Here is a 20,808-nt window from a genome sequence, read left to right on the forward strand (position 1 = left end):
AGAGCAACATAATATATTATAAAAAAAAAAAAAAATCTCATGAAAAAAAGGTAAACTCAAGCAAAACAAATGTTGATGTTATTATATTATAGTTTTGATGTAATTTTATTTAGTGGTTGTCCCCATTCATAGTTCATAGTTCATACCCTTTTTTTTCCTATGTATCTGTTTAAATTAAATGCAAATTACTCTTTAAAAAAAATTAAATGTGAAAAAAATCAATATTGTTGAAGTTTATGGTGTTGGAAAAATTAGGTTAGGAACAGTCATAGTTATTACTTATAGTTTAAGCAAAACCTTTTCCCTCAAAAAAAAAAAAACATATATTAACCAAAGAGTATTATATAAAAAATAAAACTCAAACACAACAAAGTAAGGAGGGCAAAACCTTGCCACTCGGCCAGCATAATTTTTCCCAAAACCCAGAAGCAACCATAGATCCCATTCCATTAACCCATGGGCTAAAATGCCAAAGCCACCTTCGCGTTGGCCTCAATGTTTGGAATCATAGTCCTATGAAATTATGTAATTTATCCAAATCTTCCAATAAGGGTAGCCACTTATTGCAAAAATAAAATAGTCACATTTTTCCGTCGTAGAATCAAGAAAATAGTCACTTGACACACCATATTTTTTAAGACCAAACTTTTTTGTATTAATGTGCTTTGTGTTATTAATATCAAAATCCCCTTTTATCCCCATCCAAAAAAAAAAAAAAAAAATCCCCTTTTATATATCTTAGTTTAAGCACTTGATTTTATTTTATTTTTTTTAAGAAAAAAATTCCTTAGTTTAAACACTTGGATGGCTAGCACAAGCTTTACAGTTCAACTGACACTTTCTAGTTATGATGTCATTCAATACTTTGTGAATAAACACTGAATTGTAAAAGAAGTGGTATAATGGTTTACTGGTTCAACCAATAGATCATTAGTTTAATTGTTGAAAGAATACATTAAAAAAAAAAAAGATAAAATATATGAGATCTAAAAGTATACCAAAGATAGAAATTAATGTTCAAATAGATGAATAAGAGATTTGTGGTTCAATCTCCACCTACATCAAAAATCGATTGGTATTTTGGTCTGATAATAAAGAGCTATCATCAAGAGTGAACGTCATAGATTGAAACTTTTTTTATTAAAAAAAAAAAAAAGTTTCTCAAAAAAGAAAAAAAAAATGTTCAGAATATTTACTCATATCATTTAATTTTTTTTCTTTTTTGTATTAATTTTCCACCTTCGACATATTATATAATTTTTTAAATAAGTCATATGACTCATTAAATATTTAATGTGAATATAAGTGTACTTAATCTATATCAATGGTCATTTTCTTCCATATTAATTTGGAGGGAAATTTTTTTCAATTAATAATACAAAGTAAATTCTTTAAATTAAACAATAATAGTGTATGCCAACATTACGTTTTTGACTTTTCAATGACCTTTTTTTTTTCCTAAACTAATTGTTGTCATTAATGCATAATAAATATAGAATCGGTGGAAAATTCAAGTAAAAAGAATATTATTTTAATCACAACATATTGAATTAATAATTATTATAAAAAAAAGTTGGGAAAAAAATATTATATCCACAACATTATTCTTCCTAAAAAAAATCCGCAACTTATGAGGAATATAAACCGGACTAGGTCAAAGATATGGTTATTGTCAATGTTTGAATTGTTGGTAGAAACTAGAAAACATGCCAACTTAAATCTCCCTTAAGAACAAAAAAAGAAAAAAGAAAAAGGATATTACCATCTGAACATTTTAAAAACTTGCACAATTTGTTATGAGAAATCAAGACCTAACATGCAAATAAAGAAAAGATAAAAATAACTAGCGGCAACCATTCTATCAAACACCCCTCAATACTCCTAATACTAACAATTATTTATTTAGAAGACTTATACGCCATTTATCTTTTATGTTAGACCTTCAACTTCCTAGAAGTGAATGATGCTCTACTTGGAGACTTGACTGGCTCAGAAACTGGGAGGACATCAAAATGTGAGGTTCTACCTGGAGGCTTGACTGGCTCCGAAACGGGTAGTATATCAGTATGTGATGCTCCACTTGGAGGCTTGACTGGCTCTGAAACTGGGAGCACATCAGAATGTGAGGTTCCACCTAGAGGCTTGATTGGCTCTGAAATTGGCAATATATCAGTATGTGATGCTTCACCTGGAGGCTTCACTGGCTCTGAAACAGGGAGGATATTAGAATGTGATGTTTCACCTGGAGGCTTGATTGGCTCCGAAACGGGCAGTATATTAGAATGTAATGCTCCACTAGGAGGCTTGATTGGCTCCGAAACAGGCAGTATATCAGAATGTGATGCTCCACTTAGAAGTTTGACTAGCTCTGAAACAGATAGGATATCAGAATGTGATGCCCCACCTGGAGCCCTGACTGGCTCTGAAACGGGCAGGATATCAGAATGTGATACTCCAACTAGAGGCCTTATTGGCTCCGAAACAGGTAGGATATTAGAATGTGATGATGGTTGCTCAGTAGAAGCATGACTCAAAAACATGAGTGGGGACAAAAAGAGAAGGGAAGCAAAGGCAAAGAAAGAAATTGGGACGTGGGAAAAGGAAGCCATATTTGTATTAGCTATTTGTTTGTGTGGTGCACTTGAGAGGGTGATGAGAATTTATAGGAAGAAGCCCCTTGTTCGTAGACGTGTATAGTTTACTGCTCCATTCATTTTGACCTTTTGTGCTAATTAAAATGATTTGCATTAATGGAGAATTTGAATTTGAATGTAGCATTTCCTAATTAGAAGCAGGAAATTTAAATAATTGAAGAATTAAAATATTAATGGATGTACTGATTTTTATAATGGATGTTCTTATTTTTAGAATTAAAATAATTGATGTACATGGCACCCAAAAACATGTCATCGTGCATTTATTATTTGCCCGAAACAACATCATATTGATTTTTATACAGATAACGAATTTGAGGCGGACATTTGCTGTGAAGAATGAAAATTAGGGGGCTAGGAAATCAGAAGATACGGTTATAAACCAAATATATAAAAAGCTGATTACATTTGATTTGATAGCCTTTTTTTGTCATGTTTATCATCAGGCATTAGATGTATTAATTAATATTAATTTCTCACTTTATATTAGCTCAAAACGTCCGTTTGAATATAGCTTATTTTGTTGAAAATTAAAAATACTGTAATAAAATAATTTTTAAATAGGTAAATAGTGCTGTGAAACTCATTTTTAATGAAAAAGTTACTGAAAAATGAGATTTGTAGGTCCTATAAATAGTGCACATGACCCACTGGTGCGCTGAAAAGTCAAATATTACAACTACTATTCACTTTTTTTTTTACTGTTCATATGCCTTTGTGCACAGACATGAACAGTGCTTGGGGCGCTGGCCTAAAAAAAAAAAAAAAAAAAAAAAAAAACGCAAAACGCAGACCGCACGAAATAATTTGTATCCAAACAGCTGAAAAGGAAGAAACGGATTTTTAACATTATTTCCTAATTGTAATAGGTATTAATGTATTATATTAATTTCATTATATTTTGTGTCATGCTTATGACAAACTGTGGTAATAAATTAATTTATTTCCCTTTATTTACTTCAAAACCAAGTTGTTTTTTAGATCCCCAAGGTCAACAGTCAACACTATAAAGTATAAACTAATTTATGCTTTTTTTCAACAAAAAATTTGGATTGGTTTCAACAAAAAATTTGGATTGGTTTCTATCAATATCCAATTTGGATCTCCTAAAATCCTACATCTTTAAAAAGTTCGGGATCTCACTATGATTTTTAGTGAAGTGAGATATGTATGAGGATCTCAATTTGGATCTTAAGATCTTATAGGATTCCAATCCTATAAGGAAACTAAAGATCTTGTGCTATGAAAGTTTTTTTTTTGCTCGTTTTAGGCCTCCAAATGGAGCACAAAGACCCAAAATTGATTATTAAAAAAAAAAAATCAACAACAACAACAACATAATAAACAAATCAGCGCTAGCCCAAATTGATAAAAATAAATTAAAAATCGAAAAAAAACCCTGAATCTCACATCACCTTAATTGCTTAACCTAATCAACAAAATCACATAAGACAGATGATAAGAGAAGAGACTAGAGAGTAAAGGGCGAGTGTGAGCACGGTGGCGCTGCTATGAGAGAGATCATTGATGTTGATAGTGAGGGTTTTTTTTTTTTTTTTTTTTTTTGTTGGTCTAATTCCAGTGCTGAGTAGTTACTTAGTTGCCTGACATAGACACTAACTAATTATAATTTCTCAACAAACACTCACTGATTACAATTTCTCAACATTAGAAAGATTATTTGATGAATCTTATTATCTTGGTAATTGTTTAATGGAATTGTTATTTGCTTTATGTTGTTTATGTGAGATATTAGGTATTTTTTTTTTTTAGTTATTTATGTGAGACATTATGTATGTTTGTGGTGTTAGAACTTCAAACTTGGTATTTGTGAGTTGTAAATTTTGAACTTTGAACATTTGTTTATGTATTTGTAATTTGGTACTTTCCCTTTTACTAACAATTTGTGTCAAAAACTGCTTTTGTTCAATATTTCTTTAATATGTATTGTGAATTATAATTATAAGTATTTTTATAATAAGAAATTAAGATTTTACGATTCTCATGCCGATATTATGATCCGATCCCCAAACCCTCTCACCGATCTCATGTAGGATCTTAATCTTGATAACCTTGCAGAAAAGTAAAAAATGGACTTTTTTGCATTATCCCCTAAATTCCTAATTGCGATACATTTAATATATATATTTTTATACAAGATAGAAATTTTACTCTAGCCTAATCTAAGTGTATATGTGTGTGAAGCTCCATTTTGGATACTTGAACTCCAACCTTTGCCCCCCACACACCACAAGCACTTATACTTGTGGAGTGACCATCGCACCAAGGATGTGCAGTGGTCCAATACGTTTAATATTAATATCATTAAATTTTGTGTAATTTTATAGTCAACACTATGATAAATTAATTAATGCCTGTTCTACCAAAAAAAAAAAATTTGGATTTTGTTTCTACCGTTCTGTTATGTTTGGAATTCCATTTATTTCTCATCAAATTAATATAATTTTTATTATCCAATTAATGAAAATTTAGTGATTTGAGGAGTTGTATAGTTTTTTTTTTTTTTATTAATTTATTGTCCGACGATTAGGGGCTTAGAGCCGATTAATCTACCTTTACATCTCTCGAGCAATTAATATAATTTTTATTATCCAATTAATGAAAATTTAGTGATTTGAGGAGTTGTATAGTTTTTTTTATTTTTATTTTTATTTATTAATTTATTGTCCGACGATTAGGGGCTTAGAGCCGATTAATCTACCTTTACATCTCTCGAGCAACCCGTCCATGATATAAAAGAAGCACATATATGAATATGACCATTTGCTCCTTATCACACGTCTTCCAAGTTCCAATGAACATTCCCTCAAGTCCGCCATGAAATGCATTTGCCTTGCTTGATCTCTCTCCATTTAATTCCCTTGAAACCACAGGAAAATCTAATCGAAGGAAAAAATTATCAACTAATTCAACATGGTCGAGTTTTTTATTTTTTAAATTTATTTTTGGATAATTGTGTTTAGAAATACAATCCAAATTGCATCAATATCCTTTTTTGACTCATCATAAATTTAGATCCAACTATTATCAAAAGAAAAGGCAAGTCTTTTGTCGACTAAATGTTAGCATAATTTTTTTTTTTAATGCATTTGAAATATACACAATTCAGATAGGGATTGAATTACATGTGGATATTGTTGATAATGCCGTGTTAATACAATTAGATGCTATATTAATTTGATGGAAAAATGCAAAGAAAATTACTATGGATAAAGTTTGACTACAACTTCACTCGGTATCTTTTTATTGCATGACTACATTTTCTTCTTATATCCTCTATACTTGCAAAATTTTTAAAAGATCAAAGATCAATAACTACATCATTAATTAAATGTTTAAATTTCAAGTTTTTGTAGTATAAAATTATGCATAAAAAATAAATAGATCAAATAGTAAATAACATCTAATTGACATGAAATTTGACATGCATATTAAGAATATAAAGAACATGTAATCAGACTGCTAGATTTTCAAAATATGTAATTATGTTAAATTTTTTAGTGGAAGTGGTAATCATTAGTGATGTATAACCAAAAATCACATCTATGATTCGTCCAGACGGGTCGTCCAGAGAGTTGCGGTTAGCCAAACATCAGGCCATTTGGCCATCTTCAATTCGTCTAGGTATCACGTCTTTGGAATGTTGGGCAATTGATCACTCCAGGGAATCAAGTCGAGAGAGTCGTCCATGCACAAGGTGCATGGACGACCACACGACACGACAAAGAGTCGTCCATGCGCAGAGCACATGGATGACTACGCAAATACTTGGCGAACTTCGTAGCGGTTCATCAACCCGCGTTCATCGCCGCAAATCCCTCTACTACATGTAACTTCCAATGGCGGTTATGACTTTTTGTAGCCGTTGAGGAGGTTATGTCCGAATTCCAAGATTCTAGGGGAAGTTATTAAACTAGTAACCGCCCTAGGGTACCCTATATAAGGCCCGGTCTTCACCACGCAAAGGTATGAAAAATTCCTGAGATTTTACATTGAGTAAAGTTAGAACTCCATTAGAAGAGAAACTAACTTCATCATCGGAGGGTGTTTGGCCGGCTCACACCGGTCACCCTTTGACTGCTTTCTCTCTTTGTAGGCCTCCGCTAGTGCTGTGGTCCACCGAAACCGAAGTGTTCAACTAATTGATCTCATACATCATCAGTTGGCGCCGTCTATGGGAATCTATATTAGAAAATAAAACTTTCGTGAAACGATTTGCGTTTCGTTTTTTCTGGGACAAAAGTCGAATGGTTCGGACCAGATCGAGGGCTACTAGCCCAGGCCATCAAGGGAGTAGGGATGCTTCTAGCCATCCCCATCGAAATCACCAATCAGCGCCTGCCACGCAGTCGCCTTCCATCTAACACATACAGTCCATGGCGGCCGCGATGGCGGAATTAACCCGCCAAAACCAAGAGTTGACTAGGGAGATAGAAAGGCAGCGACGAGAAGGGCAAGCTGAGAGACAATCCCAGAGTCGAGGAGATAGAGGAAATGCTGAGCCCGAGATCCAATCAAGAGGTACCACTTTGCGAAGGGTGCCACATCTGGAGAAGGAAATGGATCAGATGAGGAAGGTTATGGATGAGATGAAGGAGAACATAAGAAGGGCAAATCCCGTAGAGGATTTGGTCCACCGAACAGATTCCCCTTTTACTGCTTCCATCAATGGGCATCCCTTGTCGCCTAAGTTTAAAATGCCTTCCCTGGACTCATACGATGGAGCACGTGATCCCTTCGATCATATCGCTACTTTCAAGACAACAATGCATCTCCAAGGAGTTCCGGACGAGATCATGTGCAGAGCCTTCCCTACCACCCTTAAGGGACCAGCACGTGTATGGTTCAGCAAAATACCCCTGAATTCTGTGAGTTCTTTTGAGGAGTTGAGCAAGTTATTCGTCAATAATTTCATAGGGGGACAGAGACACAAACGTTCCTCGTCCAGTTTGTTGACCATAGAGCAAGGAGAAAATGAGAGTCTGCGTTCCTTCATCACGCGCTTCAATAGGGAAGCCTTGACAGTAGACGAGGTGGACGATAAGCTCCTATTGGCAGCCTTCCATAATGGGGTTAACTCTGATTTATTTATTCACAAGTTGTATGAAAAAGAGCCCCAATCCATGGCTGAGCTCGTCCATTCAGCCCAAAACTTTATGAATGCAGAAGACGCTATCATAGCTAAGAAGAGGAAGAGATTTGAGAGAATGGAAGCCAACCCCCCGCGTCATCCTGACCAAGGGCCTCGTCCAAAGAAGGGACGAACGGAAGACAAGAAGGACCGAGACAGGGATAATAGGAAGGCAGGCCCATCAGCACGGAATCAGAATTACACCCCCTTGAATGCCCCACTCGATCAAGTGCTCATGCAGATTAAAGATGATCCTTCCTTGAAGTGGCCAGAAAAGATGAAGGGAGATCCTAACAAGCGCAATAAGAATAAATATTGTCGCTTCCATAGGGATCATGGTCATGACACAGGTGAGTGTTATGACTTGAAACAGCAGATTGAGAATCTCATCAGACAAGGAAAATTGAGGCATTTCGTTGGAAGAGATCATAAAGATGAAAAATTGAAAGCGAAGATGGAAGAACTATCACGGCCCCCACTCGGAGAAATAAGAGTTATCATTGGTGGGACGTTGACGGGGCAATCCTCCAAGGCGAAGAAGACGTACCTCAAAGCGGTGCAGAACGTCCAACTCTCTGGACGACCCCCAAGGACGAAGGAAACAGACGAACCAACCATTACTTTTACGGACGAAGAAGCTGAGAGGATCCATCATCCGCATGACGATGCAATCGTCATTACCCTGCTCATAGCAGATTATAAAACCAGGAGGGTGTTGGTGGATAATGGGAGCTCCGTAGATATATTGTACTATCCCGCCTTCCAGCAAATGAGGATTGGACGAGATCAGCTTCGTCCTGCATGTTCGCCGCTGATAGGATTTTGAGGAATGAAAGTGCAGCCCGTAGGCACCATTACCTTACCTGTAGTAGTAGGATCATACCCGCAGCAAATAACCAAAGAAGCAAATTTCCTTGTGGTGGATTGTTCCTCCTCTTATAATGCCATCATTGGAAGACCAACATTGAATAGCTGGAAGGCGGTAACGTCTACCTATCATCTGTCAGTTAAATTCCCTACGGAGTGCGGAGTGGGGCAAGCACAAGGAGATCAGTTGGGAGCCAGAGAATGTTACCTAGCCATGTTGGTTGTGGACGAGCAAATGCAAGCTATGATTATAGAAGAAAGAAAAATTGTTGCAGAACCGACTGAGGTATTGGAAGATGTTTTATTGCAAGAAAATGATGGTGAGAAGTTTACTAGAATTGGGACAAGTATGAAGAAGAGGACGAAAGAAGACCTCACCCAGTTCCTAAAGAAGAATGCTGATGTTTTTGCATGGAGTCATGACGATATGCCTGGTATTGATCCAAGTGTAATCACTCATCGGCTGAACGTATCCCCCTCATCGAAGCCTATTCGTCAAAAGAAGAGGGTGTTTGCCCCTGAACAAAAGAAGGTTATCAAGGAAGAGGTTCAGAAGCTAACTGCAGCACAGTTTATCCGGGAAGTTTACTACCCAGATTGGTTGGCAAATGTAGTAATGGTAAAGAAGGCAAATGGCAAGTGGAGGATGTGCGTCGACTTTATTGACTTAAACAAGGCTTGCCCTAAGGATAGTTATCCTTTACCCCGTATTGATCAATTAGTTGATTCTACAGCTGGCCATCAACTGTTGAGCTTCATGGACGCCTTCTCAGGATATAATCAGATAAAGATGGACGAGGCAGATCAGGAAAAGACATCTTTCATTACCAGTCAGGGTTTGTTTTGTTACAAGGTGATGCCCTTCGGTCTGAAGAACGCAGGGGCAACTTATCAAAGGTTGGTGAATCACATGTTTCGTCCACAGATAGGACGGAATGTGGAAGTGTACGTGGATGATATGCTTGTGAAGAGTTTGGACGAAGGTAGCCACTTGGACGACCTACAGGAAACCTTTGAAACGCTCAGGCGATACAAGATGAAGTTAAACCCAAGTAAATGTGCATTCGGAGTATCGTCGGGAAAGTTTCTAGGATTTATGGTTTCAGAGAGAGGAATTGAGGCAAATCCAGACAAGATCCAGGCCATATTGGATATGGAGCCACCGAAGAACATCAAGGAAGTCCAATCCTTAACTGGACGAGTTGCAGCTCTGAACAGGTTTGTCTCAAAAGCCACCGACAAGTGTTTACCCTTTTTCAAAATCCTCAGGAAGGTGTTTGAATGGACGGACGATTGCCAAAGGGCCTTCCAGGACCTAAAGCAATATCTTACCACAGCCCCGTTGCTAAGCCCATCCGTGCTAGGAGAAGAACTATATTTGTATTTGGCAGTGTCCCCACATGCCGTAAGTTCAGCGTTGATCAGAGAGGAAGGAAAAGTACAGAAGCCTGTGTATTATACTAGTCGGGCACTGAGAGGAGCAGAAGGAAGGTACCCATTGATAGAAAAATTAGCTTTCGCGCTAATAACAGCCTCAAGGAAGTTGAGGCACTACTTCCAAGGTCATGTCATCAATGTCATGACTGATCATCCACTTAAGAAGGCAATAAACAAACTTGAAGCTGCAGGACGATTAATTCAGTGGGCAGTTGAGCTTAGTGAGTTTGATGTTCGGTACCGACCGAGGAATGCAATAAAAGCTCAAGCCCTGGCAGATTTCATTGCAGAATTCACTCCAAGTTATGAGGACTTGGATGGGAAAGAGGATAGTGAAAGATGGGTCGTCCACGTAGATGGATCATCTACGCAGCATACGGGAGGCATAGGAGTTGTTTTGCAGTCACCAGAAGGAGACAAGCTGAAGTGCAAGGTTCGCTTGCAATACCAAACTACTAATAATGAAGTAGAATATGAAGCCCTTCTTAAAGGGTTAGAGTTGGCCAAATCTGTAGAAGCGGACTCAGTACTCGTCTTGGGAGACTCACAACTAGTCATAGGCCAAGTAAATGAGACGTGTGAAGCCAAGGAGGATAGAATGAAAAAATATTTGAAGAAAGTATTATGCCTTGCAAGGAAATTCAGGGAAGCTAACTTTGTACAAATCCCAAGGGAAGAGAACATGAAGGCAGACACTCTAGCAAAGGAAGCCTCTGCCAATGAAGCGATGGACAAGTTTGATGAAATACGACACATGCCCAGCATAGATCTCCCAGAAATGCTACAAATAGAAGGTGAGGAGAATTGGATAACCCCAATAGTATCATACCTGAGGGACGGAAGGCTTCCAGAAGGGAAGGACGAGGCTCGGAAGCTCAGGGTTAGATCGGCTAGGTACATCCTCGTGGATGAGGTTCTCTACAAAAGAGGTTTTTCACAACCATACCTAAGGTGTTTGGCCCCAGACGAGGCTAATTATCTACTAAGAGAAGTTCATGAAGGAGCGTGTGGTAACCACTCGGGGGCCAGATCACTCGTCCACAAGGTCATCCGTGTAGGGTATTATTGGCCAACCATCCAAGCTGACGCTAAGGCGTATGTTAAGGTGTGTGATCAATGCCAACGATTCAGCAATATACCTAGGCAACCATCTGAATACCTTACCCCAATGATGGCCCCTTGGCCTTTTGCACAATGGGGTTTGGGTATTTTGGGTCCCTTCCCAATCGGAACCAGACAGATGAAGTTTTTGGTGGTAGGGATAGATTATTTCACTATATGGGTGGAAGCTGAACCCTTAGTGAAAATCACGCAGCAAAATGTCAAAAATTTTGTTTGGAAGAGCATTGTATGCAGATTTGGAGTACCAAGGGTGTTAGTGTCTGACAACGGACGACAATTTGATAATACACCCTTCAGAGAATTTTGTGAACAACTCGGGATCAAAAATCACTACTCCTCACCCTCCGACCCACAAGCCAACGGACAAGCAGAAGTAGCAAACCGATCCTTGTTAAAAATTATCAAGACTCGGCTTGAAGGGGCAAAGGGAGTATGGCCAGACGAATTACCAGGTGTTTTGTGGGCTTATAGAACAACGGTGAGGACTCCCACAGGAGAGACTCCTTTCAAGCTAGCGTATGGGAGCAAAGCAGTCATGCCCGCAGAAGTGCATATGGCCAGCCAGAGGGTGATGAAGTATCAAGATGAAGAGAATAATGAACAGATTCGTCTTAATCTTGACCTCATAGACGAGATAAGGATGGACGCGGAGCAAAGAGTAGTAAGGTACAAAAATCTCATGGCGAGACAGAATGACGCCATGGTGAAACCTAGGTGCTTCAACATTGGGGATCTCGTCCTGAAGAAGGTTTCTTTGGCTGCCAAAAATCCGGCCCACGGAAAACTAGGACCAAAATGGGAAGGACCTTACAGAGTTATCAACTCCAAGAGACCAGGATCCTACTATCTGGAAGCCCTGGACGGACGAAAGTTAGAGCACCCGTGGAACGTTGAACACCTGAGGAGGTACTATCAATGAAAGGTGGTCATGGACGAGGCATGAGGTGGACGAGGTCTTTGGATGTTTTAAGTAATGTGTTTAAATGTTATTTTCCAGTGTGCTTATTACTATTGTGTTTTAAGTGGATAAGTATTTTATGCTGCTCATGGAAGAAGTTATGTTGTATTATGTATTTTTAATTCCCTAAAGGCATAAGCTCTCAAGCATGTGCCATGATTGTGGACGAATGATTATATAGTATGGATTTCTGAAAATTATGCGTTTTGAGTATGATTGTATGAGAATCCCTCATTTTCTATGATTCAAAATGATCCACGGAAGGCGAAAGGCCAAAGACGAGTAAAATCCTTGGACGCAAGGATTTATCGTCTAAAAGCTTTCCTTTAGAGAAGGATAAAGCATGAAAAATAAACGAGGTATGTCCGTCTAAGCTCAAGACGAGGCAAACCTGAAGAGCAATCGTCTACACTATGGACAAACCATGTGCGTATGAAAACACCATGGGCCCATAGACGAGTCTAGCCAACTTAATCCAGCCCATGGAAGAGAATTTGTTGGGAAAATTTTATTAAGGACGAATGAATAATCGTCCTAAATCCGAGTAACGATTAAGTCTGACAAAAGGACATCGTTCATGGACGAACATTACTTAATAAACATTTCATAATGTTACACAGGAAGGAATTTGTCCACATGTTCAAGACGAGATGAAACATACAAGGAAAATCCCACAACAGCCAAAATGGTATGGACGATATAAATGAAATTTTGTTCACAAAACTTAAGGAATATTCAAGCACAAGGAACAATGAAAAGTAAAAACATTCATATATTCATATAAGATTCATAGGGTGGACGACCACCGTCCAAAAACCCTTAAAAGAGTAATGAGTGTATGTTCATAAAACTCGTCCATAAACTTGGACGAAGAAATTATACTTGAATAGATTTAAAAAAAAAAAAAAAAAAAGGTAAAAGTAAAAGCCCAAAACACTAGGGCACTTTAAACAAAGAACATAAAAACTCTGAATGAATTCAATTTGCTGGGTTCTTCGGATCGTCCTGGTTCACCTCATTAGTGGCATCGTCCTCCACATTCACGTCCTCAGAACCCGTCACAAGCAAGGAACTTTCTGTGGCTTGAGGAATCTTGAAGGCATCAAAGTCAGGAAATGCGTCCTTGGCATCAGCACGGAAGTCCTCATACCCAGCAGCATAATGGCTGTCTAGACGATTTTTGTATTCGCCAGACTTCTTGAAAGCTGATATGGCTTCTTCACGCGCCTTCTCCAAGGACGAGTTAAACTCTGAGACTTGTCCCTCCAAGTAGGTGATGCGAGTATCTTTTTCCACAGCATCTGCCTTAAGTTCCTCAACCTCGTCCTTCAATCTCGTCTCAGTTCCTAGCAAGCAGTTGATTTCCTCCGTCAGCCTGATCACCTCCCCCTTTTTCAGCAAGACCTCATTGCCTAACTCTTTAGCCTTCTCATTTGTCGTCTTGGCCTCCTCAGCTAGTTCCTTGGCCTGGCACGTCGCTGTATAAAACTTTGACATAGCCTATGCAGGGACGAATAAGAGTTAACCAGATATATATATAAAAAAAAGAAGAGAAAAAAAGAAAAGGGAGCAAGGACGAGTTAAAGTCTACCTTAAAGAGATCGTGGATGCCAGAACGTTCAAATTCTTTCACTGACATGTTGTAACATTCGTTAACCTCATTGTCAGTGACGATCCCTTTGAACGTCCTCCACGCATACCCCTCGTCCAGAACTAAGTTGGAAGGACGATCTAATTGCTCTGGTGGATGAGGCTTCCTAGAAGTCTTGGTTGAAGGAGCAGGGTCAGTCTGAACAGGATGAACCGTTTGGACGGGCTCCACATCGGTAGGAGACTCGTCCAAATTCACCGTGGGGGGAGTGAATTTGGGGACCTTGGGAAGAGGAGTCTGAGTGGTTTTTGATTTCTTAGGACCTCGACGACTAGGAAGGTCGTCCAGGTCCACAGAACTTGAAATCTTCTTGGACTTCCTCTTCCCAGGCTGGACGGCAGCCTTCTGGACGATTGGAGGTGGAACATCCTCGTCCCCACTAGTTACCGTTTTTTCTCTATTCTCTCTCATTGTAAATATTCCTACAATGAAGGAAGTCAGTTAATAAAAATAAGCAATGTGAATAATGAATATGGGAATGGAAGGAGCTGGACGATACTTACTCTTACGCGTGGTTTCCTCGTGGCTTAAATTCTCAGCAATTGGTTCTGGACCAAGACCCCACGTGGCTAAACTGCTAAGAGTCACTAAATCGTGGAAGGTCCTTCTAGGGAAGGCACGTACACGATCAATTTGTTCTAAAAAAGCTTTGTTTAAACGTAGACGAGTAACAGCTACACCAACAAAAGAAAAATGGTTAGACAAATGAAAGATAGAGAATATAACAAAGTGAATCACATGAAAAAGAAAACATACCCTCAGGACGAAGGCGGCCTATGGGGCTGGTAAAAGGAGGGAAGGGGGCATTACTAACATCAGTTGGGTCCCCAGCCCAGTTACCAGAAATGATAAAAAATTCTTGTTTCCAGAGCCTATCAGACGAGCTACGGCCCTTTATTAAGCTATAAGGAGAGCCTCTGGATGAGAACTGGTAAAAACCAGCTGATTGCTTGATTTCTGAGGGCTTATAACAATATAGGAACTCGTCCACTGTTATAGGACGGTCCCCTTCCAGTGCCTCACGCCATAACACTTGCATGGCGACTATCGTCCTCCAACCATTGGGATTAAGTTGATTGGGACCAATACCTAACCTATGGAAGAGACCTCTACAAAAAGAATTGAGGGGAAACCTGAGACCAGCTAAGAGATAAGACGAATAAACCCCCAAACCAGAAGAAGGTGAACAGCACCATTCTCCTTCCCTAGGCAGACGAGGTTTAAACTCGGTAGGAATTTGGTATCTATCTACTAATGTCTTTAACTTAGGTGCGTCCAAGGTGGATGCTACCTCAGGTGCACAGCTATATATAATGTTTTCCTCCTCCTCGTCCTAAGGAGGGCTGGGTGGCACTCTGGACGAGCTAGCCCCAGTCCCAGAGGTCATCCTACGTTGCATTTCCTGAAATTCTTCTAAAGAAATGCTAGGCACCCCAGACGAATACTGCTCGCCTGAGGAATTGTTACTAAAGCTAGTACTACTCTCACCACTCTCATAGCTTCCAGATGAAACGTCCTAATACTCATCTATTTCTCTCTCTGTACTACTGGACGAAGACATAACTAAAGTAAAGGTGAAGACGAAAACCTAAAAAGAAGAGGAAGTACCTGAGAACTAGGACGAAACGATAGACAATATTCTTGGACGAGATAGCGGAAGGAAGTTTATGAGAAAGGTGAAGGGCAAGAAAGAGAATGTGCCAATTTATAGGGCCCAGAAGTGGGGTTAGCGAAGCGACACCACCCACTAAGAAAATGACACGTGGCAATCGTGTGGGGAAACGTAATCGATTTAATTGCTCAACGAATTAAACCGTGACACGTGGCCACGTAAATGGGATAAAATTTCCATAATGTCCCTGGACGACGCTCTGGACAAGGGGGCAACTGATGTATAACCAAAAATCACATCTATGATTCGTCCAGACGGGTCGTCCAGAGAGTTGCGGTTAGCCAAACATCAGGCCATTTGGCCATCTTCAATTCGTCCAGGTATCACGTCCTTGGAATGTTGGGCAATTGATCACTCCAGGGAATCAAGTCGAGAGAGTCGTCCATGCACCTTGTGCATGGACGACCACACGACACGACAAAGAGTCGTCCATGCGCAGAGCACATGGACGACTACGCAAATACTTGGCGAACTTCGTAGCGGTTCATCAACCCGCGTTCATCGCCGTGAATCCCTCTACTACATGTAACTTCCAATGGCGGTTATGACTTTTTGTAGCCGTTGAGGAGGTTATGTCCGAATTCCAAGATTCTGGGGGAAGTTATTAAACTAGTAACCGCCCTAGGGTACCCTATATAAGGCCCAGTCTTCACCACGCAAAGGTATGAAAAATTCCTGAGATTTTACATTGAGTAAAGTTAGAACTCCATTAGAAGAGAAACTAACTTCATCATCGGAGGGTGTTTGGCCGGCTCACACCGGTCACCCTTTGACTGCTTTCTCTCTTTGTAGGCCTCCGCTAGTGCTGTGGTCCACCGAAGCCGAAGTGTTCAACTAATTGATCCCATACATCATCAATTAGCTATAATCAAATTTGTAGCCAAACTTTGTTCAATTTTTATTACATTTATATGACTTCTTTCGAGTTTGAGACTGTTCTTTAAACTCACTCCATCATTTTTCTTGAACTTGGATTTATGGAACATGAGATTTTCAATTTATATATTGCTGTAGAAAATTAGAAATTTAAGAGAAATGAGTTTGGAGGTTGGACAGTTATTGAACCTTGAACGATATGCTTGTGTGAGTGAAAACATTGACAATATTAATAGCCTCATTATATTGTTTTTTTGTCTGTCGAAGTTTTAATTGAGGAATGATATCTCAAAACCATATTAAGGTGATTGATAATAATGGTCATTTTTACCTATGTCATAAGAATAATTGACACTTGATTATTTTTTATTGAGCAATAAAATTATTAAGATAGACGATTCATAAATTTGAAGAGCATTGACACAGGCTACTTTTAATCTCATTGATAATAAAACTTTTGGATATGTTAAATTGTGTATGACTTTTGATGTTGATATGAAACTAAATGAAAATGATTTTTTTTTTTACCAAACTTTGGGGTGTTCACAACAAATCCTATTTGGCATGTTATTATTGGTTATAATTTAGGTAACTATTTTTTTTTTTTTAAGAAAGATAATTTAGGTAACTTCACGTTACTATTGTGATGAACTAAATATCTTTTCGATTGTAGCAATACTTAAAACTTTTGATTTTAGCTAAGCTTAGAGAGTGGTACAATAGAGGATCTAGGAAAGGATTAGTTCTATCTTGGCTAGATTGCTAACAACTAAGTAATGATAGACTGAGAGATTTAGATGAGAACACCTCCTGTTTTCCTTTGATAAAGAAATCCTGTGCATCAATAGCCCCTGGGCTTTTGATCGCAATCTGGTGAAGGATCTGATAAACAGGTTTGTTTAAACATATACCAGGGGGAGATGAGGGATCTGATAAACTGACTTGATTTATGGTTGATGGTTTTGTGAAAGAGGAAAGCTCCAAGAGATTCAACAAGTACCCCAGAGTATAACCAAATAGATGTAAAGTGAGCATGCTTACAGTTTGTTAGCATTGGAAAAAGGTGAGTGGATCCACGATTACTTTAGAGAAAAATGAATTTGCGATGGATGCTCCTCTTTGCACTGCGTGCATGCATTAGAAAAAGTTTGAAGAACTTCATACTCCAATCCTATAGTTCGTTTAAGCCTTTTATTGGGCTCACCAGGTTGGTATTTGGTAATATCAAAATGGGTGAATCGTGAATGTACTGCACAACATGGCATGGAACTGAACTACAGAGTATACATTAATACTCCAATCCATATGGCCAATCCTATAGTTCGTTTAAGCCTTTATTGGGCTCACCAGGTTGGTATTTGGTAATATCAAAATGGGTGAACCGTGAATTTACTGCACAACTACAGACTCTACATTAATATCAGCTGCAAGTCTGTAACATAGATTTGTCCTCTAATAATGTATTCAGCTGCAAGCACGCATAAGCTTACTTAAGGCTCTGGTTCGACTTAAGTTAATGGTATGATTCACAAGTTCAGGGTAGCTACCCCGAACTTGTGAATCTAATCTCTCATAAATAAAAGGCATATATGCTACATTCGTTGCTACCAAAGACACTACCAATGAATCTCGGCCCCAGAATAACCCATCTTAGTTGCCAAACCGGAACATCTAGCTAGCAAATCAAATACTACAATAAAAACAAGAATCATCCAGGCATGCTCACAAAGAAGGCTAAAATCTAAGTCAGACAGCTGATGCTAAGTAATTACTTAGTTTAAAAGTGATATAAAGCCACCCTGTCTTCCAACAATATGTCAAGGGGTAAATAATAAAATAAGCCCTACCACTAAGAAGGCAAAGCAATCCATACAAAAAATTCATAGAGAAAACACTTTTAATAGTTTTATGCTGCCGCATGTAGCAAAATGGATAAATAAGGAGCTCAACGCTTTCCACCCCCACCTCCAAGCTTGGGGCCCTTTGGTACAGCGCCCTTAGAAACACCACCCTTGGATTGTGCCTTCTGTGTCTTGGCCATCACCTCTGCCTTCTTCGCCTTCTTTTCATCCTTGGTCTTCTTGATCCTCTCTTTAATCTCACTGAAATTTCAAAGGTCAACAAAACACAAATAGAACTATTAAAAATTATATATTAAACAACTAGGCTAAACGCCAGAATGAATCTAAAAACTTGGCAAATCAAAAAAGTACGGCAGAAAGTTTCAACTATACCGAAGAGCAGCTTCACGTGCAGCATCTCTGACTTCTGGCTTCTCAGCCCGTCTTTTTTGTATGACTTCCAAGGTGGCACCAACAATGGACCTTGAATAAGGCTTCTTGGCGGCACGGCGCTTCTTCTTCACAGATTCGGCAGCAATGTCCTAAGAAGCACCAGAAAAGAAAACAACAGATAAATCAATAACTAGTGCACCAAAATGCTAGCACTATGAGCCAAGGCCCCAAGAGGGGCATAACAAACCAGGAAATCAATTGGTTCCAAAACATCAAATCACCTTCTTATGTTGTTTCCTGTACATGGCTGTCCATGTAAGCTTTGACGGCTTCAGGCGGTTGTGAAAATACCTCTTGCATTTTGAATTGACAAAGAGGAAAACCTTAAGCAATCAAAGAAGAGAGCATATTTTAGTATAGATATATCTTATGAGATGATGAAACAAAAGAGTGGAACATATGCTATGAAGCATGAAGAGTTTGTTACAGTTACAAAACCAAGTAATCCCACCAAGTACCAACATAACTTACCTGAGAATCTGACCGAATAAATCTGATACCCCTACCAGGGTATATCTTGGCACCACTGAATCGGCAAAGTTCAGTCCTAAAACACCAAAAATCAAATACCAAATTATACACAATCAGTATATCATAGGACAAAAGTGACCACAAAGCACAACCAAGCACCAAGTGCAAAAGCTTTGATTAAACCAAGAATTTAAAAGAGCCACACAGTTACAAATCATTGGCTCCCACAAGATAAACACAAGATTAAATCAAAAACCAAACTGAAAGTTCATCTGATTGACTGTAGTCTTTCATTCCTGTTTTAGCCTCTATTCCGAATCATAACACTGTTTTCGTTCTTAGCATTCTGAAATGGTTATTCAATTTTTTCATACAATTCTTTATTTTCTAGTTAGATTCTTTAAATAAAAAATAAATAATTGAGCAACAAATTGTTAATATTCTACAAAATTTAATGAATTTTTAAGGTTTCATTACATAAACCTGACTCTCAAAAAAAGCAAAACATCGTTGTTTCCATTGTTAATCTATGTACTTTTTGATTCTAGCATAAAACCGGATAGCAGTGTCAAAATCAAAATATGGTAGAGAACAAACATTTTTCATAACATATATGGTCTCCAGAAAGAGAGGAAAAGAATGTCATTTTCAGATCTAAATATTGCATTTGGTAGAATCAATCATGAAAACAAGTTATTCAAATCGATGTTATTCACAGAGAGAGAAGCTTACTTGAGAACCATGGCGGCGGATGCAGGTGACGCCGCTCGTAAACCCCTAGTTGAGTTGCAGAAACCCTAGCAAAGCACTTCACGACTCACCGATTTAATAACGAAGGATAAAGTTATTGACTTCTAAGGACTTGAACGACACCGGTTTTAGTTGTTGGGCTCGTCGTTATGGGCTAATTGCTGGATCAAAAAGAGGACCGTAGTTAAGATTGGTGTTGCACTATAAGGCCCCCCCACCCCCGCTCCAAAATAATTTCTTTTTAAAATTATATATATATATAATATATATATTTAAAATTTTATATATAATATATATTGTGTCTCATCCTTTAGCTAAACTCTTCCACTCTCTACCCATAAGATACTTTGGAAACTTTATAGATCAATAGTGTGATAGATTGTATCTAAGACTTTTGAGTTTACGTCATGCTCCAAATCAATAAACTCACCACCTAAATACATTTATAGGGCTTGTTAAATATGCAAATATATTTGAGATAAAGTAGCAATCATGGTTTAAAAGAAAAGGGGTGGGGGGAGGAGAGAGGGAAGTAAATTTGGATTACATTCTAGTAAGAAATACATTTTTTTTAAAGGAAGGAATCTAAAGAGTTAGGGATGGTAACGAGACAAGTTGAAATTGTATCATGGATGCCCCGTCTCTTCTTCAAATTGAGAAGAACTTATGGAGTGAGAGAAGGCCAAGTAAAGGACAAGATGGATTGCAAATATTTTGTTAATACTTAATGATGTAGCTCTTGCATTGATAAGTTAGAGATGAGAGTAAAAAGGGAGGGACAATCATAAAGGTGTTAAGAATGAAAAGATAAGCATTTTAGGGAATTCTTGAATACTGAACTACTTTGAACTGAAAACGGATTCTTTGAACTGTAGAAAAATACTTTAACCTGCAATTATTTACT

General features: G+C 38.4%; 2 protein-coding genes across 2 annotated transcripts; one reads left to right on the top strand and one right to left on the bottom strand.

Annotated features, from left to right (window-relative positions):
- Positions 1-7,051: 7,051 nt before the first annotated feature.
- Positions 7,052-8,632, top strand: LOC136064407 (uncharacterized). Its single transcript, XM_065766102.1, has one exon. It carries the CDS (start codon positions 7,052-7,054, stop codon positions 8,630-8,632), a length of 1,581 nt encoding a protein of 526 aa, XP_065622174.1.
- Positions 8,633-18,131: 9,499 nt separating this feature from the next.
- Positions 18,132-20,018, bottom strand: LOC111999492 (large ribosomal subunit protein eL24). Its single transcript, XM_024031618.2, has 5 exons — positions 19,887-20,018; positions 19,155-19,230; positions 18,905-19,006; positions 18,624-18,772; positions 18,132-18,491 (listed from the first exon to the last, which is right to left on the bottom strand). The coding sequence occupies exons 1-5, from the start codon at positions 19,895-19,897 to the stop codon at positions 18,335-18,337; spliced, it is 495 nt and encodes a 164-aa protein (XP_023887386.1). The 5' UTR covers positions 19,898-20,018; the 3' UTR covers positions 18,132-18,334.
- Between the last annotated feature and the right edge of the window lie 790 nt (positions 20,019-20,808).

Source organism: Quercus suber, unplaced genomic scaffold (assembly GCF_002906115.3).
Source record: "Quercus suber isolate HL8 unplaced genomic scaffold, Cork oak 2.0 scaffold_681, whole genome shotgun sequence".
Classification (NCBI taxonomy): domain Eukaryota; kingdom Viridiplantae; phylum Streptophyta; class Magnoliopsida; order Fagales; family Fagaceae; genus Quercus; species Quercus suber.